This window comes from Quercus robur, chromosome 7 (genome assembly GCF_932294415.1).
Source record: "Quercus robur chromosome 7, dhQueRobu3.1, whole genome shotgun sequence".
Taxonomy (NCBI): Eukaryota; Viridiplantae; Streptophyta; class Magnoliopsida; order Fagales; family Fagaceae; genus Quercus; species Quercus robur.
The window spans coordinates 4,640,567-4,660,777 of NC_065540.1; the positions used below are offsets into that span (position 1 = coordinate 4,640,567).

General features: G+C 31.4%; 1 protein-coding gene and 1 long non-coding RNA gene across 2 annotated transcripts; both read left to right on the forward strand.

The window, feature by feature from the left end:
• Positions 1 to 6,312: 6,312 nt before the first annotated feature.
• Positions 6,313 to 8,239, forward strand: LOC126691854 (uncharacterized). The gene is made up of 2 exons (XR_007644851.1): positions 6,313 to 6,554; positions 7,704 to 8,239. It is a non-coding gene; the product is annotated as an uncharacterized LOC126691854 (long non-coding RNA).
• A 2,794-nt stretch (positions 8,240 to 11,033) lies between these two features.
• Positions 11,034 to 19,152, forward strand: LOC126691852 (wall-associated receptor kinase-like 10). Its single transcript, XM_050387090.1, has 4 exons — positions 11,034 to 11,385; positions 13,073 to 14,326; positions 15,878 to 16,006; positions 17,825 to 19,152. The coding sequence occupies exons 2-4, from the start codon at positions 13,456 to 13,458 to the stop codon at positions 19,015 to 19,017; spliced, it is 2,193 nt and encodes a 730-aa protein (XP_050243047.1). The 5' UTR covers positions 11,034 to 11,385; positions 13,073 to 13,455; the 3' UTR covers positions 19,018 to 19,152.
• Positions 19,153 to 20,211: the final 1,059 nt, after the last annotated feature.

A 20,211-nucleotide genomic window follows, 5' to 3' on the forward strand; every position in this document is an offset into this window, starting at 1 on the left:
GAACTATATATAAGAAGTGTCATAGAAAATTTGGTTATAAATGAAAATTTTCGATACTAAACTCAAAAAATAAAAAAAAGCCTCATCGATGAGGTTGGTAGGATGTCACCGACTTCGAATCTTAGTATAAAAAACGTGGAAATATAATCAGTTGGGTTTGGAATGCATGCAGTAGTGGCTGTACACTGTACTGTATGAAAGAAAAAACAAAGAACTTGATTTTTTTTTTCCCTGATGAATACAAAGAACTTATTGATAAGACTTAATGCGATTGGACGTAGTATAGGAAAGTGATAACTGATAAAGCCTCACGTCTCCTCAAATCATGGGAGATAGGATGGAAAATAAATTTGGCCTAAAGTTTGAATTGTACTACCTTTTAAAAATATGAAAATCAAATTCTTTCTATATGTTAAAAGGTTAAAGTAAAGAAAAAAACCTTTAATTATACACAAGTAAAAAAAAGTAAAACTCTTTAACCTCTTTGTTTAGATGGAAAACTTTGCGTAATAATAGATTTTTGTGTTTTCTGGTATTTGGTAGCATAAAAAAAAAATGAGTTAAAAAAAATATCTTTGGTCAATAGAAAAAGTATGACTTATATTTAAAGATTGTTTTCCAGTAATTTTTTTTTAGAAAACAACTCTATTTCACAATAAACTAAATAAATGAAGGTAAGAGATTGTTTTTCGACTCATTTAAAGTTGCTACCAAACATAAGAAAATTTAATAGTTTTATAGAAAATAGTTCTTAAAATATTACTCATTTTCCAGTAATTTTGAGTGGAGTTGTGGTGTGCTTTTGTGTTAGAACCTCTTTCTCTCTCCCCTGTGTGTGTTTGTTTCTCTAAAACCAAAAAAAAAAGGAATTTGGGGGATGTTGTAGATATTATTGGGTAATTTGTTCAATGTCATTTTGATACCAGAAAATTTGGATTTTGTCAATTTCATCCACAAACTTTGCAAACACCATAATGTGGTCCTTCCATCCCTAAAGATTGTAATTCAAACCTTAATGATGGATTTTTTTTCAATAAGTTTAGAGTTACAATACTTTTCACAAAATAATTTAAAACTGTCAGTAGAAAGACACTAATAATAAATATTGATCCGTTAGTGCTTGACTTTGATGAAAACCAATAGTTGTCACTGAGTTGCATGAATCGTGTTAGGACATATGTGTTTCACATGTTAAGAACATATGACATGATTTTATGTAATTGGCTAATTTTTTGACAAAACGCACTTTACTTGTATTTGGGTAGATTTATGATGTGTTTAAATACTTCAAGAAATCATGTTTCAAGATCAAGGGTTGAAGCCTTCAAGTCTGTCCAAGAAAACAAGCTGAAAGTGCAGAATTACTAATGCTCGACAGCTAGCATGTGTCGAGGTTTAAGAAAGCTATTCAGCCCGTGTGATCGACAGCTGCTCGATACCTCCTATCTGTCGAGGTTTAAGAATTTCAGAATTCTGATATGATTTTCTTGAGATCTGTGAATGTGTCTTTGGGTTTTCTTTTCTCCTAACCCTAGATATATAAAATGATTGTTTTAAGGGCCGTCAAATAGTTCACAAGTTGCACAAGCATATATTAAAATTATAATTATCATTTTTTTCACAAAATCTAATACCTTCTTAGTGCCAATTTAAATTAAATTGTTTTACCAATTGGACCAATGATATTGTTATCGTGTTTCTAATCCCCTCCAGCCACTTCGCGAAAGTACTTTTTGAAGTTCGAAGAAGATAAAAAATATCAAAAGATGAGATTCATTAAGAATTAAACTAAACAATAAGTCTGCTGACACAATACATTTCACGATTGTTGAAATGACATGTTATGATTAGTTTACAATAAAATGAATGTTGAAGATATATAGTTATATATGAAAGTGATATTGTACTAATCACAATTTGACACCTCAACAAATTGTGAAATTTTGTAGTGATATAAAACTTACTTAAAAGAAAATCTTCACTAGCTTAAAGTATCACATTTCTTAATAAATGAGCCAAACTATTAGGTATACGTTTCAAATGAATCTATTTCATATTTTAAATTAAATATCATAAATTTAAAGGTATTTTTAGTGTCACATCATTTAAAATTTTAAATGACGTCTGTACACCATCAAACCTATAAAATGAAATCTTAAACATTAAGTTCATTTTCCATTCTCAATGAAAATACAGAGATCCTATTCTAACAACCAGACCATAACTTTGACAATTTGAGACATTCTCTTTTCTAATATAATTAAGGTGGAAGTGATATGCTAACTTAGAAAAGTTCACCAGCAACTAACCTAAGTTGTTAATTTGCTTAATAAAATTTATCTAATTAATTTGAGGGAAGTATGCATTCGAGATTTGGTAGAGGTTGATGGAAATGGCAAAACAAGCAAGTGTTTGGTCAATATTGCATTCACATACAAAAGAAAAAAAGGAAGAATGAGATCTTTGTTGAATGGAACTTTTGGTGTAGCAATTGGGTTAAAGTTAAGGACTAAACCTATTACACATGCCTGTTATCTATTACAAACATTATTTTTTTGAATTGAAATCATGAGTTGAAGGCACGATTCACAATTTTAGTTCAAAAAAAGGTGTGTATGGTAATATGTGTTTAACAAATAATAGCCTAAATTTAATATCGATGATTGTTCTAAACCAAGAACCAATTTTGGAGAGGCAGGAAGGTTAATTTCCATAAAAGAAAAAGTAGGTTAATTACTTAATTAGTGAAGACCTAGGGGAGTACCTATTAGGTTTCTCATCAATTGTGAAGATGATTGAGAAATTTAGTTGTTACATTTTTTACTTCCAAAATTACCCCTAATTTAATTAAGGCGTAAATGCATTTTTGGTCCCTACATTTTGAGCCGATTCTCGATTTGGTTCCTAAATTAATTTTGCTCCTAGGTTAGTCCTTGATTTCAGAAAATATTTTTTATTTTGGTCCCTATTATCAACCTAGTAATAGAAAAATTTGAGGTGGCAAACGGAATGCACTATTTGCACAGTAAATGCTAACGTGGCTAATAAAATAATATTAAAAATTTTGATTAGGCATTTTTTAAGTGCCATGTCAGAATTTAAAATGCCACACCAGCATATAAATTTATAAAAAAATAAAAACAAAAAATTTTAATTTCTTGATTTTAATTTAAACTGAAAAAATTAAAAACGAAAAAGCTTTATCAATTTTTAAATTTGATAAAAAAAATTTATAACAATTTTCTAAAATTTTCTTAGTCAACCAGTATTACATCACAAAAATTAAAATTTCCAATTTTTAGACAAAAAAAGGGAAAAAAAATCAACCTAATACTTTATTAAATAAAAAAACTTATTATAAAAAAAAAAAAACCAAAGTCAAAAACCTAACCCAAATATCTCTCTCTTCCCCTTGAATTCTCTCACTCTTCGTTTCTCTCTTTGATTTGCTCCACTCCAAACCCTCTGCTCCAAACCGAGAGACCCATGGCAAAAGACACCAAGCTCCAAACCCAGACACTCATGGCCAAATAAATCAACACTCTTTCTTTGATCAACCTAGAAACCCACCTTGTTCTTCTTGATCGAGTTCATGAATTCTTTGGGGACTCTCTTTATGTCGTCGTGCATGTCGTAGCACTTGGAGTAGATTGGCATGTGCATCGCCTCCATTGCACGAGACCAGAGTCACCGCATCGGAGCTCCGTTGCCAGGTCGAGGCATGTGGGTCATAGATCAGGTCTGGTAAAGGGTTACGAAATTGAAGGAGATGATTTTTTATTTATTTATTTTGGTGTTTGGCTACTAAGAGGGTGGGGAAAAGAACCAATCAGATCACTCTCTCTTTGACCTGGGTTTGTTTTTCCCTGTGGGTGTTGATTTGTTTTAAATTTCTAGGTTTGGTTTTTTCATGTGGGTTTGATGATTTTTCTGGGTTAGAGGTTTCGGGGTTTGATGATTTTTCTAGATTAGAGGTTTAATGATTTTTTCTGGGTTAGAGATTTAATGATTGTAATATGGAACTCGAGCTTACCAAACTTGAGTTCCATATTACAAGAAACTCGAGCTTGGTAAGCTCCAGTATTGTAGAAGAAAAATAAACAACATTTTATTTACAAAGAACTCGAGTTTGGTACGCTTGAGTATTATGTTGCATAGAACTCAAGTTTAGCAAGCTCAAGTACTACATTATTTTTTTTAATTGCGCAAATTCCAAGTCAGCAGTGCCACGGTGGGGACTCTCTAGGAACTTGAGTTGATTGAACTCGAGTACTATTTAGAACTCGATTTTGAGAAATTCAAGTACTAAAAAAATGATAGATTGCTAAATATTTCCGAAACAGTATTAGTTTGCTACAAAATTTGTCAAAACGTGGTATTTAGCTATTTTCACCAACAATTTGGTCACTAAACAATAAAAGATTTCTTATGAAAAAACCAGAACTTTGGGCCATGTTTGGTAAAGTAGTTAAATAACATATTTTTTGTTTTTAAATAACATTACATACATTTTCATCTACATATATTTCAAAAAATATAAACAATATTACTTAACCTCCTTTACCAAAGAAGTCCAGCTCACGGTTTTGTCAAAGACTCAAGAGCTCAATGAATGAGCTATGTCATTTCCTGTCACAAAAGTGTTTTGGTTTTTGAAAATTGGTGTTAAGCGTGTCTTTTTTTTTTTTTCAAGATATGGAGAGAAATATGCGGGCGATGAGAGCAAAAGAGACCTGATTGCTTGTGCATCACGCTCAATCTCATTGATGACTGATTAAAAAAAGCAGCTCAGCCAAACAAGAAATGCCGTTTTGCAAATTATTGCTATCTTTGTGGATTGGATTCTATAGTCAGAGAATCTTTGAAATAATACACCCTTACTTCCTAGCTTCATTCAATTCATCAATTGTGGGGTGAATGAAATCCTTCTTTTTGTCTTCTCATGTGGATGTACCTGCATGTATAATAATGTATTTATTAGATTTTATTATTTTATTTAAAAATGAATAAATATGGATTTATCGCTAAGAACATTTGTATTACCTTGTCCAAAAATTTATTTTTATTTTAGATAAGAATCTACTTTTTTTTTTTATTTTTATATAACCATTATTTATTATATTGTCTATTTTATTAAAATATTAAAATTTCATGATATTTTAGTTGTTTATCTATCTTCACACATCATTAACTCCATCCACTTTATTTAGTGGTAGCTCTATAAATTTTTTTAAGATGATCATTAAGAAATTTTAATTAAACAAAATTTAATAAAAAGATAATTTAAATATATTGAGTTGTTAACACAAAAAAAAAAAAATGTAATTACATTAAGCTTTACAATTTCATTCAACAAGTTTTCATATTTCAAAATTATTACAAGATAATTCATTATCATTTGTCATTATATGTTATCAATGTGGGTAGATGTGACTATTTTATTTTGTTATGTTTATATAACATTTTTATTTTTATATAGTTGTCATTATTTGTTTGTAATCAAATTTGTAATATTTTTATTATCTCTAATAAATTAAAAAAGTAATGAAAATATTACAAAATTGATTACTTATTACATATTAATGGGTAGGGACTACTTTAAAAATTGAGGAGGTTTAAAGGAAAATAATAGAAAAATGTCATTTAGTTAAATCACATGATTCACATTCAAATCAAATATGTGGCCGAGAGCAAAAGAGTAAAAATGAAAAGTCTAGTAATGCAAAAAATTACATAATTTCTTTGCCTCTTAATATTTGAAATAAAATATTAAGAGACAAAGAAATTACATAATTACAGATTTTATATTTTAAAAATAAAATAAGCATTCTTTGAAAGTATTTTCACAAAACAAATTTTGAAAGCTTAGATAATTTGATACAATTATTAATCTATTTTTTCCTATATATTGTAAAATTATAACTAAAACATTTCACCACTTCAAAATTTTATGAATTTTTACTACGAGTAACTCTTTATATCATCGAGAAACTATAAATAACAATTTATTATTATATGAACCGACAAATTTTTAGTAAGAAAATGACTGAGAGTGTGAAAACTGGAAAGTTTGACAGAAATAATAGAAAAACTTCAAATGTGTGGGACGACAGCAAAAGAATAAAAAAGATCAGACCTTATTACTTGTGCATCACGCTCAATCTCGGATTGAGATCCCGTGCAATACCTAGGGTATTGCAGGGGGTGCAATAGCTATTATATCAGCCTTTTGATTTAATCCAATAGTTGTAAAGAGTTGCCACGTCATTGATCCGTGCCTCACCAATTTTTTACTCCACTTTCTCGCCCTTTCTCTTTCAGATTCACAAACTTTCAAAATTTTGCTCTCTTCCACCAAATCTTGCTGTACATGGGACACCAGCGTCGATTCTCCATGACCATGGCTACAACTGGAAGCCTCCAAGGCTCACACAACCACCACCGGCAGTGCTTGCTGGCCTGACCTTCTCCTCTCTTTAGGTCTCTGTTTTTTCGCTCTCTCAAGTCCAGTCGTGGCCAAGCTTCTTGGTTGCACCGCGACACCACCATTTCTGGTAATGCTTCTCACCATATATACCACCATTGGTTTAAATATAACAATAATTCATTTTCATCATTCGGGTTTGGCAGTAACTCAATGTTCTAGTTTATTTTAATGTTGATTTTAGAAATACACAAAAGATGTTTGTGAAAATGTTTGATAGAAACTTTGAAGTAATGTTAAGCTCACTGATGATAAAAATAATTAGGGTTTTTGTCAATTTCTGTTGTTTTGGTATATGGGTTTTTTTTCCCCTCTTGTTTGCTCACCGATTTTGGGTAAAAGGGATGAGATTTACTCTTCTAATAATGTGACTTCATTTATGCATACTTGCTGGATATGTGCGCTTTAGTCTGGTCAAATATTGCATGATAGGCTCTTACTTGTTACTTATGGATCAATGTCCCCTGGTATTTTTATAGTACCTTTTATATTCTCTACTTAGAAAAACATGATTATGTATAAACCATGGCGGTGCTTTTGTCTTGCTGCTGAAATTGTAGTGTTCAACCGTGGCTTCTGGTCATTTCTTAAGGTGTATTCTTCTTTATACACATCTACATGGCGATTAGTTCATAATCAAAGACAATCAAGTTTATTTTCTTTTATAGAGTTCTATTATCTTTTATTGGTTTTTTTTCTGTCTGAATTCCCCTTTTATTAGCTAGTATTTTTTTGTTGGCACAAATATTTTGTCTTTACATTCTTGTATTTGGGTTTCCTTTAGTTGCAGAGAAAATTTATAGATGACTAGCACCTTATGCATGGTCAAATGTTAGACACTCTTTTACCTCTCAAGGATTCATTAGCTCATAAAAATTATTCAATGTTCATGTGTTTGAGATTTTGTCTATTTCTTCTGTATTGTGCAAAAGTGAGAGCAACAAGAACATTTTACTAATACCTCTGTCTTGTTATTGTTTCCTTTGTTTTCTTAATAATTTTTTCTGTTATTGATGTTTCATCTTTATATTGTACTAGGGGAAAGGAATTAGAGAAAACAATCAATGCTTTGGATTTTAGACTTTTCATGACTGCATAGCCTAGGAAATGAAATAAAAACTTCTTTCAGTTAGCTTATTGCTTGTTATTACTTGTTAGTTTACTTAAACTGTTAGCCTGAATATCTTAATTTTTTCTCATAAACTTTATTTTCATGTAGATACCATTCATTGGATCTCATTCCGTACTTGGGAGGGTAGTTGTTGTGAATGCTAATCCTGATGATTTGGAAGCATGAATGTCCATTGGTTTAAAGCTACATGTATCTCTATAGGATCTAGCCGACTATTGTTTTTTGTTTTTTGCTTGGTGAGGTGTGCGTGCAACAGAAGACTCCTCAAAACAATTTGGAAACCAACTTTGGCATATCAACTCCTGAATAAGTGGAGTGTTATGGCAAATTTAATTTGTATAAGAGGCTTTCTCTCTTGGGGTTACAAACTGCAGTTAATACAATTAGAGAAGTGTTGTGGTTTGATTCTTGTTAACAAGAAAAAAATTTAGCCTTTGCTGGCCATCTTGTATTTATCTCCATATACAGCTTTGTCAACAATAATGAGGACATCTTGTATTTATCATCATATATCTTGAGAAGTACGAAATGGACTTGTTCTGGGTAGCTGGTGTTGTGTTTTTGCTTTTTGTTGTTGCTACGGAATTGAATAACTGAGCAATTTGTTGCATCTTCATGTTGTAGTTGATTTTGTGCTGCTAAGTTGATTTTGTGTTGACAAATATATGTAATGTATACAATTTTGTTTATGTTATACGCTTTCTTAATGCATTTCGAATTTTTAACTAGACTAAATGGAATTGTTTTTTGTGCATGAATTTGCTTGGAGCAACTGAACAAGTACTAAAATTGATAATAACTCAAAAACACAAATTATATCAAAGTGCTTACATGACTCTTATTCTTTTAAAAACAAGGAACACATATCAAGAGTCTTCAAAGGATGCTTGGCCAATTTTACAATCAAAATTTAATTCAAGAGAGTAGACAAGAAACAAATCTTCCCATCATCTTTGACCACAAGGCCATATAACAATAGTTTTGTTGAAATATACACTTTAACAAGAAACAAATCTTCCCATCATCATATATTCATAATACATAAATCCCACAAAAGAAAAGAAGAAGAAGAAGGTCTTGTAAGCTTCTTGATCAAGTTCTTCTACAAATGAAATTATAAGTTTATAACTAAGCCACACATCACATGCATAAAATTAAGCAAAGTAAACCTTTTAAATTTAAAGAAGCCTATATAACCTCTTTGGCACTCAGTGTTCCAATTTAAAAGCATTATTTATTTATTTATTTTCAACTTTTACATATATTTAACATATCTTGGAATTACAACTTCCCCCAGCCCTCCATAGGTTCTGCTAGCATTAATATTTCCAATTCTTAAAGAGATTAGTTGTTCTACTCTTGACAGAGAGCCCCTTTTACTTCCACCCATGTACTCAAAATGGAATTTCAACAAGCATGTTGTTCATGTGTATATGTAAGAATCTAGGGAAACAAAAATCACAATGTGGCCAACAACTTCATTTTAATCATTGGATAATCCTTTAACACAAAAACCAAAATTTTGATTTCCATCTCTTTGTGGGTGCATTTTGCACAAATTATCTAGAAACTCTTTGACCTGTGCTACTCCATGTTCAAGAGAAAAAAATGGTCATATATGTAGCAATAAGCTAACTGAAAGAAGTTTTTTCATTTCCTAGGCTATGCAGTCATGAAAAGTCTAAAATCCAAAGCATTGATTGTTTTCTCTAATTCCTTTCCCCTAGTACAATATAAAGATGAAACATCAATAACAGAAAAAATTATTAAGAAAACAAAGGAAACAATAACAAGACAGAGGTATTAGTAAAATGTTCTTGTTGCTCTCACTTTTGCACAATACAGAAGAAATAGACAAAATCTCAAACACATGAACATTGAATAATTTTTATGAGCTAATGAATCCTTGAGAGGTAAAAGAGTGTCTAACATTTGACCATGCATAAGGTGCTAGTCATCTATAAATTTTCTCTGCAACTAAAGGAAACCCAAATACAAGAATGTAAAGACAAAATATTTGTGCCAACAAAAAAATACTAGCTAATAAAAGGGGAATTCAGACAGAAAAAAAACCAATAAAAGATAATAGAACTCTATAAAAGAAAATAAACTTGATTGTCTTTGATTATGAACTAATCGCCATGTAGATGTGTATAAAGAAGAATACACCTTAAGAAATGACCAGAAGCCACGGTTGAACACTACAATTTCAGCAGCAAGACAAAAGCACCGCCATGGTTTATACATAATCATGTTTTTCTAAGTAGAGAATATAAAAGGTACTATAAAAATACCAGGGGACATTGATCCATAAGTAACAAGTAAGAGCCTATCATGCAATATTTGACCAGACTAAAGCGCACATATCCAGCAAGTATGCATAAATGAAGTCACATTATTAGAAGAGTAAATCTCATCCCTTTTACCCAAAATCGGTGAGCAAACAAGAGGGGAAAAAAAACCCATATACCAAAACAACAGAAATTGACAAAAACCCTAATTATTTTTATCATCAGTGAGCTTAACATTACTTCAAAGTTTCTATCAAACATTTTCACAAACATCTTTTGTGTATTTCTAAAATCAACATTAAAATAAACTAGAACATTGAGTTACTGCCAAACCCGAATGATGAAAATGAATTATTGTTATATTTAAACCAATGGTGGTATATATGGTGAGAAGCATTACCAGAAATGGTGGTGTCGCGGTGCAACCAAGAAGCTTGGCCACGGCTGGACTTGAGAGAGCGAAAAAACAGAGACCTAAAGAGAGGAGAAGGTCAGGCCAGCAAGCACTGCCAGTGGTGTTCGTGTGAGCCTTGGAGGCTTCCAGTTGTAGCCATGGTCATGGAGAATCGATGCTGGTGTCCCACGTACAGCAAGGTTTGGTAGAAGAGAGCAAAATTTTGAAAGTTAGTGAAACTGAAAGAGAAAGGAAGTGAAAGGGAGTGAAAGGGCGAGAAAGTGGAGTAAAAAATTGGTGAGACACGGATCGATGACGTGGCAACTCTTTACAACCGTTGGATTAAATCAAAGGCTGATATTACAGCTATTGCACCCCGTGCAATACCCTAGGTATTGCACGGGATCTCAATCCCTCAATCTCATAGTCATTAACGTGAACCTACAGCTCAGCCAAACAGAAGTGCTCACCTCACCTTCCCAACGTCATACAAATTATTGCTATCTTCTTGTTCTACAGCAGAGTGTCAGAATCCTTGAAATAAAACCATTGGCGTTTACTACAGACTGGTAATATTTCTTTCTCCTAATGGGAGACTCGTCAGGCACTCTGCTCTCTTAACTCTCAGGGTGTCACATGGACAAACTTGTCTAGGAGCTCAATATGAAAGGTAAAAGAGAGTCAAAAAAATTAAGGCGCTGCATAATGACAATTGGTGATCACATTGTTCCCATACAACCTTTTTCCCTCGGCTTTTGCTCTCTTCCTTCAGATGACATTACTCATAACCCAACCTCCCCATTCACACTCATCTCACCCACCTCTCTGAACCAACATAAAATCACTTCCTTGACTTTTACACTCATCTCACCCACCTCTCTGAACCAACATAAAATCACTTCCTTGACTTTTTCTGAGACCCAGCCTTTATATCAAACTCCAGTGGTGTTGTTCATATCATAATCTCACGCGTGGGGCACGGTTGAGAGAAGAACCCATCCAAGCAAAGACCTAGCACCACCAACATCGTCATCTCTCACCTGCGCCGACATCAGTCAGTTCATCAGCTCCGACCTCTGTCCAGGTGACCACATTTTCTCTCTCTCCCTCCGTAAACCCACCTAGCTCTGTTTTGTGTTCCTCTAAATTTCAATGTTTGTATTTCAAAGTTTTTGTTCAGGTGTTCTGTTTTGATTTTGTTTGTATTTCAATGTTTTTTTCAATTTCTCTAAACATTGATGGGTTTTGTAAAATAATCGACTTTGTCTGTGATGAAATGTGGATTGAGAAACTTTAATTCGTGTATATGTTATGGGTTATTGTATGGGTCAGCACTGGTTTATGCTAAAAATCCCATCTTTTTGTGATTTTGTTTGCCATTGGGTGTGCTGAGTTTTTAATAATTATTTCGTTACTTCTGTCTCCCTTCTTTTCTTCATATTGATGGTTTATCAGAAATTTCCTATTTTGAAGCACTCCCTTATAATCACTTGAAGGGACTCTGTGTGTGCTTTATTATAAATTCAATATCTATGGTCATTTCTTCTTGACAAGAGTGGCTGCTTTCTTTCTAATAGCAAAGTGTACAACTGGGTTTATTCTTTCTCTTGGATCAGATTGAGCCATCACTTTTATTTTGTAACTTTGTTTTGTAATTCTATAAAACTTGAGGTTGCATCCTCTGGATTTGTTATGCGGCAATTTTAAAAGTTATCCAACTGAGAAAATACCTGAGCATGTAATATTGAATGATACATATTTGTTACACTTTGTAGCCTCACAGATTTCAGAAAGTTATCTTAGTAAGGAAATGATTTTTATTCTCTCTCGTAGATTGTCTGCTTTTGTAGTTTTTAGCATAAGTGTCATGTTTACTTCCTAGCGTAAATCTGACCAAGGTTATCATACACAGCAATTGGTTTTTGTGGAAATTGTTTCCTGAAGTTGCAAGATTTTGTAGTTTTGAGAGTAGACAGTGGTGGAGACTACTTCTACGAAGAACCAATAAGGGTCTAGTTGGTTTAGACCACCACTTAAAATATTTCTAAAGAAAATTTGATTGAAGCTCAGAACCGGATAGAATGTATTAATTACAACCTGGGATTATTAACGACAAATAACTTTGATTAGTTTCTATGCATTACTCCATAACATGGTGTTTAAATTAAATATAACATGTTTGCCATTTACTTGATTAAACTATAGTTTATTTGATTAAAGAAAAATAAGGCTGCCTGGTAGCAGATCTGGATTCAGGCAAGAAATGATACATATTGTTTCCTTGATTAAACTATAGTTTATTAATTACAAGAAATGTATGTTTTTTTTTTTTTTGGTATATATATATATATATATATATTGTTTCCTGGATATGTAAACAAATTAGATTGTTTACAATGCACAGGTTATGTCAAAGCATTGTTGATAACGTACAGGTTATGTCAGAATGTTGATATTTATGTATTTGATTAGTTATTTATGTCAAAGCATTGTTGATAATGCACAGGTTATTTATGTATTTGATATATATATCCAATGTGTATGTGAAGATATCACTATTAAAGCAATTAAGGCCTCTTTATTTATGTATTTGATGAGTTTATAAAATAGTTTTGGTGACATTTATGTATTTGATATATATATCCAATGTGTATGTGAAGATATCACTATTAAAGCAATTAAGGTCTCTTTATTTATGTATTTGATGAGTTTATAAAATAGTTTTGGTGACATTTGTGAAAATGTTGATATTTCAGTAATGCTGTTTGCAGGTGATGGGCCTTCAGGATATGGAGGCAGAAGTATAGAGAAGGAAATGGAAAAGAAAAAACCACAAACCTTTCTCTTACATTCGGTGTGTGTGTGTCTGTGGAGATAGGAAGACAAAATAGTGTTTTGGGTGAAAGGAAAGAGAAGAGGACATGCGCGATAGGAAACCAAACTTCTGACCCCTGCAGGCTGTGGGCTCCACCGAAAAGTGAAAAAATTGAGTACTGAGATGTGGGGCACGGTTTTGAGATATTGGAGCCAAACAAAAATTTTCAGTTTTGGGTTTTGAGTGAGATAGAGTTTTGAGAAATGAGTGATGTTTTTGAGTTATGTGTTTTGAGTTTTGAGATACTTCCAATCCAAACACCATCTTAGACACCCAAAAATGAAAATGGCTGTGCAATTTGTAATGCGAATTACTATTTTAGTTCTGCTGACATATGAATTAGCAGAAGCAGAAGCAGCAGCAGCATGTTATAGTAGTTGTGGAAATCTTGAAATTCCATACCCGTTTGGAATCGGACCTCATTGCTACATGGACAAGATGTTCGAAGTTGTTTGCAATGGAACTGGCAGCTCTGTTAAAGCCTTCTTAACTAGTATTGACAAGGAGGTGCTGCAAATCAATATTAGTAGCGGTGCCTATAATTCTTATCCTACGGTTCAGGTCCAAATGCCAATCATATATTCGAACGGTTGTTCGAGCTCGGGAAGTGGTGAAGCTTTGAACATTTCAGGAAGTCCCTTTAACTTCTCCTTCGATTATAACACATTCATTTCTGTTGGCTGTGACAACTTTGCAACAATAACCGGACTTGGTCCTGTGGTTTTTGGGTGCAAATCGCATTGCAATAAAGGCAATATTGTCGAAGGAACTAGATGCTCCGGTTTCAACTGCTGCCAGTCAGAATATTTCCCTATAAACCAGCAAGAATTTCATGTAGAATTCAGAAGTATCAGTGAATCAAAAGTAAGACAGGAAGAAGAGTGCAAGTATGCTTTCCTAATGGACCAAAATTGGTTAAAGTCAAACAAACCAGATCCCTCTTCTGTGCAATACTGGGAAACCGTTCCCGTAGTGCTGGAATGGGCGATATCAAAGCGGACCAAAAACTCACGAGACATGTTTGAATCCCACAAGAACCTAAGCGATGTCAGTTGTTCTTTCTCAGACGAGGACATGGACTTCGACAGCTTTACTTGCGAATGTGCTTACGGATACCAAGGAAATCCTTATCTTCCCAGGGGATGTAAAGGTAAGTAAAACCAGTTTTATATTTCTTTGTTTTTTCTTCTAAAACTTGTTTTTTTTTTGATAAAATATTATTTTGGTTCCTAAATTTTAAAAAGATCATTTTTTATCTCTAAACTATAGAAAAGTTCTTCTTTCATTTCTAAACTATTGAAAATATTTTATTTTTGTCCTTAAACTTTAAAAAAGATTTATTTTTTATTTTTTTATCCCTAAACTATTAAATTTTTTTTTTATACCTATTTTTGTTCCAAAACTATTGGAAAAACTATTTACAAAGTATAAGAATGAAATTTTTTTTTTTTTAAAGTTTAGGAATGAAAAACAAATTTTTGATAAAATTTAAAGACAAAAATAATATTTTACCCTTTTTTTTAATAGTCCATCCATTTTACCCCCACATAATAACTTGCCTAACTCATGGACCATTAAAAAAGTCTAACATCTATTTTTTTTTTTGGTAACAGCTATTTTCTGTGTATTACTAACTTTGCTTTTTGAGAAATAATGCTTGGTGTTTTGTTGGAATGGTTACTAAAGAGTAATTATATTAAATAAAATCATGGTTGGTTACGTTAAGAAGGGGGATAAAAGATAATCAACTGGGGTGGTTGCCAAAAGATAGATAGAGTTTGATTACAAATTTGGTTGCAGTCTAACGCTACAACTTCTACTAAAAAAAAACTTAATATGACTTCATATTTTGAAAATCTTAAATTGCATATTATTTGTGTTTTTAACTCATGTTAAATTTTTGTGTCAATCATATATTATTTAGTATTCAATCCATAAGCATATTTTTTTATAAATAATTTTAGATTACAAAAAACTTGAAATTTAATCATTTGATTGATGATATAGCTATTAATCTTTGATTTTCTGAAAATTTTGCAAGCATGGATGATATATAAGAAAAAAAATGTAATTCAATGGTGAATTTGTTAAAATTCATATCCAATAAAAAAAATATTAAGTGAAGTTGTAGCCTTAAATGTATAAAGTTTGTTATCAAACTTTGTCCCTTAAGATATGGCCGAAGAACTATGATCCATCTTTGAAATAGAGATTATCCATTTTATAGGTTAATTTTCTTTTAAAAATTTTTTGAATTATACATAATACCATGTTATTTTAAAGGAGAAAATATCATTTTGGTTCACACATTTTGGAGTTATTGTCAATTTGATCACAACATTTTTGTAGTAGCCAATTTGGTCCCTAATATTTTCAACTTGCAGAAATTTGGTCCCAAGTTTCAACTGTCAACTCATTAACAAAAATTAATGGTAAATTGAAAATAACATAAACCAAATTAACTGCTATTGAAATATAGAGTTCAAATTAACAGTTACCAAAATACATGCTTGGTACTCTTGAAACCTTTGTTGCCTATATGAGAGAGCACCAAATTGTGCCCAAAATTTTAATGAATTTAATAATTTGTCCGTCATCCTAGATATAAATGAATGCAAAGAATAATATGTATGTAAACATCAAAATGCACAAAAAAAATTTAATGAATTTATTAATTTGTTTGTTATCTTATTCCTATCAGATATAAATGAATGCGAATCAAAGAATTTGGACCAATGTCCCTACTATTTAGAGTGTGAGAATATAGAAGGCAGTTTCAATTGCAACAAGCGAAAGTCTCCAGACTCTCCACTGAGGTTAGCCATTATAGGTATGTTCCTATTCCTGTTAAATTTGTAAAATGTTAACGAATGCAGAGTATTAGTTTAGTAATTATTTTTAGAAATATTTTATGAAAAAATGATAAAACAATTAATTTTATTGTCAACTTTTTATATTTCTCATGAAAATAATATTAAAACTTTCTTAATATAATTTATTAATAATTATCCTATGAACCCCGTTAACATGACTAAAAAATAATATCATGGATATGTTACTAAGATGCGCTATACCCTATGGCACAAGATTCATGACATTTAAGAGGGAAGGTACAACTGATTTGTACTTCTAGTTTATTGGTTTTTCTTAACTCAAAAGATCATGACAGACAGGGAATGACTTGATTCTACTTTCTGAGATGGTTCACGGAATAATTTTTTTTTTTTAATTTTAAAAAAAGACTATATTTCATACACTTTTAGTTTACTAAATTAAATGCACGTGTAGAAAATGAAGTACGTAAAAAGTCAATTAGCTTTAAATTTCTGTTCTCTTGGCAATCTATCACTAAAAGATATAGGCATACATCCTCTAACTTGATAGTTTCAGACTATTGGTTGAATTGCATTACTCATCACTCTTCTATATTTTTTCACGAAAATTACAAATTTATCTAGAAAAAATAAATTTTCTCTTTAAAGCTGTACAATTCCTCATTTCAATTTAGATTTTTGAATCTATTAATTATTATATAAATTTTTTTTGTACACCTTACTATTGTATAAAAGAGGACAACAGGTGTTCACCGAACTGCTCAAACGCACGACCACACCCATACCAACTAAAACTGCACACAAAATGAAGTAGCCACATTGCACCACAATTGATCCATGACAACCTCATCTTTTTCACCCTTTGTTCACGAGAAAGGGGTCAAGAATCTCACTTATTAATTGTTTTGATAATAGTCAACATATATAAAAAAAACATAGCATATTAGTGGTGATCAGGGAAACAGATGAATCTTAAAAGAGTGTATCAAGAAAGGAAAAATTAACAGATGCCCTAAGGATATTTTTTAGGGAAATGTTTTAGGGAAGTTTTTATGGGAAAAAAAAAATTAATGTTTTGATAGTTTTTTCTATTTTCCATAAAAGTTGTATCAAATTTTTTCTAAAATATTTTATTAACAATTACTTTAATGACATCCATTAAGCTTTCAAGAAAAAAATGACATCCATTAATATAACCCTATTAAAAATGGGTCATGTTAAGGAAAGATTAAGGAGAAGATGGGAGGTGTTAAATATTGGAAGAAAGTATAAAGGATAAATGAGTGAAGGATTTTGGTTAGTCCCGAAAAATAGTATAGGTTGATTTTAGTGATGAGCAGTAGTATACAAATAATTTGTTTTTGGAATTTAATTTTATAAGAATTCATCAATTTAAGGCAGGACTGACCTAGGGACATGTTGAAAAGTTAGATAATCGACAAAATATCTCAATCTCACAAGTCCCTTACTGTGCCATTTAAAAAAAAAAAAAAAAAAAAGCTCTACACCATTGAACTGTTTCCTGAAAAATCAGGTACTTGACAGTAATTTTTTTTTAAAGAAATTAATTAGGAGGTAACACTTATTTAGGCTGTGCATATTGTGAGAACATATTAATTAATGTAAAATAAAAAAAAGTTGGCAACTTTTAGCAGGAAAGATGTTTTCAAATCATCGTAATTATGTTCAAATCTATTTACACTTAACTCATATTTTTATATAGCCTAAATTTAGGCCGATGTTTCTAACCTTAAAAATAAAAATAAAAATTAGGTTGATGTGATATTTCTATTTTATTTGTTTGATGTATGCAGTTATTTGTCCGAGCTTTGGGCTATTGTTTTTACTCCTTATTATTTGGTGGTTATACAAAGTGATAAAGAAAAGAAACAAAATCAAGCTCAAGCAAAAATTCTTCAAAAGGAATGGTGGTTTGTTATTACAACAACAATTATCTTCAAATGAAAACAACGTTCAGAAGGCAAAATTATTCAATTCAAAAGAGTTGAAAAATGCAACTAATTGTTTTAATGAAAATAGAATACTTGGTAAGGGTGGACAAGGTACAGTTTATAAAGGAATGTTAATTGATGCAAGAATTGTGGCAATTAAGAAGTGCAACAAAGTGGATGAGGGAAATCTTGAACAATTCGCTAATGAGATTATCATTCTTTCACAAATCAATCATAGAAATGTGGTTAAACTACTCGGATGTTGTCTAGAGACAGAAGTTCCTTTGTTAGTTTATGAATTCATTCCTAACGGCACACTTTTTCAGTATCTCCATGAAGAAAATGAAGATTTTCCATTGCTAACATGGGATATGCGCTTAAGAATTGCCACAGAAATCGCGGGAGCTCTATCATACTTACACTCAGCAGCTTCACTACCCATTTACCATCGAGACATAAAATCTTCAAACATACTCCTTGATGAGAAATATAGAGCAAAAGTAGCAGACTTTGGCACTTCAAGATCAGTGACCATTGACCAAACTCATGTAACCACTCTAATATATGGCACTTTTGGGTATTTGGATCCAGAATATTTTCAAACGAGCCAATTTACAGAAAAGAGTGATGTTTATAGTTTTGGAGTGGTCCTTATTGAGCTTTTAACAGGAGAAAAACCAGTTTCTTTGACAAGATCACAAGAAGGTCGAAATCTATCTACATATTTTGTTCATTCATTAAAAGAGAACCGCCTCTTTGATATACTCGATACTCAAGTAAGTAAGGTTTGTAATAAAGATGAAGTCATAGTAATTGCTAACCTTGCAAAAAGATGTGTGCACTTGAATGGAAAGAAACGACCTACAATGATGGAGATCATGATGGAATTAGAGGGAGTTCAAAAAGTTTCTACTGCCCAACTAAATTTTGAAGAACTTGAATATGTTAGAAATGAAGAAATGGGGCTGCGGAATGACGTTTCAGTTTTAGCAAGTTCATGCTTAGAATCAGGTTCAGCTTCATCATCAGACGTCTTGCCACTTTTATCCATCTAATCGGATTGATTAAAAACTATGAACTTATTCATCTTTGTTTTATGTTGTAAGCTATTATCAAATCATATTCCTATTTTTAAACTCCTACTACTAGAGTTGCAGTAATGATATTATATCTTTGTTTGGTTTTGTTTAGGTCCTTTTGGTAATGACATGGGATGTATAATTTTAATTGTTTGCTTTTATGATAATTTTAATTGTATAATTTTAGTATTTAGAGGGTTTAGCAAACTTCGATTGTAAAGTGTTTTGAAACTATTTTACACAGCTGGTAACCAAATTGGTAAAAAGCTTTTTAGATGCGAGAAATGACAAAAGATGTCATAACAAGATATAAAGAGTTTTTGGCTCAAATGGCACCTCTTGGTTTTTTCTATAAAGATAGCTAAGGTTTAAATTCCCCATTCCTATTGTAAGTTGTAACTATCAAATTGTCAAAAGACGTTTTATATATTAGTACTTGAACCTAATTAATTCAATAATAATAATAATTTTTTATTATTCTTCTTATTATTTTGCTCTCGCTCTCTCTCTTAAAAATTAGTGGTCATTGAGTATCTTAAAAGAAAAAAAAAAAAAAAAGAATGGATAGTTATGCCAATGCATTATTTTTATTAAAAAAATGGAATAGCGCCCTTAAGAACTTTAGTACTAACATTTAAACATTCTACTTCATTAGCCAAAACTATTTTTAGCTTTTAAGGAACCCCTATGTTCCTTTTGGCCTTGGTGTAGTAAGTAGAGTTTCAATTGTAAAGCTTTATTAGTAGATTTCTGTTTTATGTTAGAATTTCAATTGACAACTCTTTAGCATTTGAGTGTTTTGCTCTTTAAATTTGTGTATTTTTAAGGCAAGAGACTTGTATTTTAATTAGAATATCTTGATGTTTCCATTTTTTATTTGTTTGTTTGTTTGTTGTTATTTGTGGTAATGCATTAGAAGCTCTTTGTTTTGATAAATTTTGGACCTTCTCAAGTTTAGTAAGGTTACTCTTATGTTGTTACATAGTACACACTATACTAACTAGCTTTTAACTTGTGTTTCTACACAAAAATATTGAATAATAGTAATAATGAAGGTAATTTTAGCTTTCTTACTGAGTAATATAAATAGGTCACTTGACACAAAATTAAACTATATTTATAAGCTAATTTGGATTTTGAATATACATTGACTTTAATATATGATTTTCT

Excerpts from the sequence above, each read along its gene's own strand:
- LOC126691852 (XM_050387090.1), top strand. The coding sequence starts at position 13,456 with ATGAAAATGGCTGTGCAATTTGTAATGCGAATTACTATTTTAGTTCTG. Across the intron at positions 14,327-15,877 it reads TCTTCCCAGGGGATGTAAAG|ATATAAATGAATGCGAATCA; the intron begins GTAAGTAAAACC and ends TATTCCTATCAG. Across the intron at positions 16,007-17,824 it reads ACTGAGGTTAGCCATTATAG|TTATTTGTCCGAGCTTTGGG; the intron begins GTATGTTCCTAT and ends TGATGTATGCAG.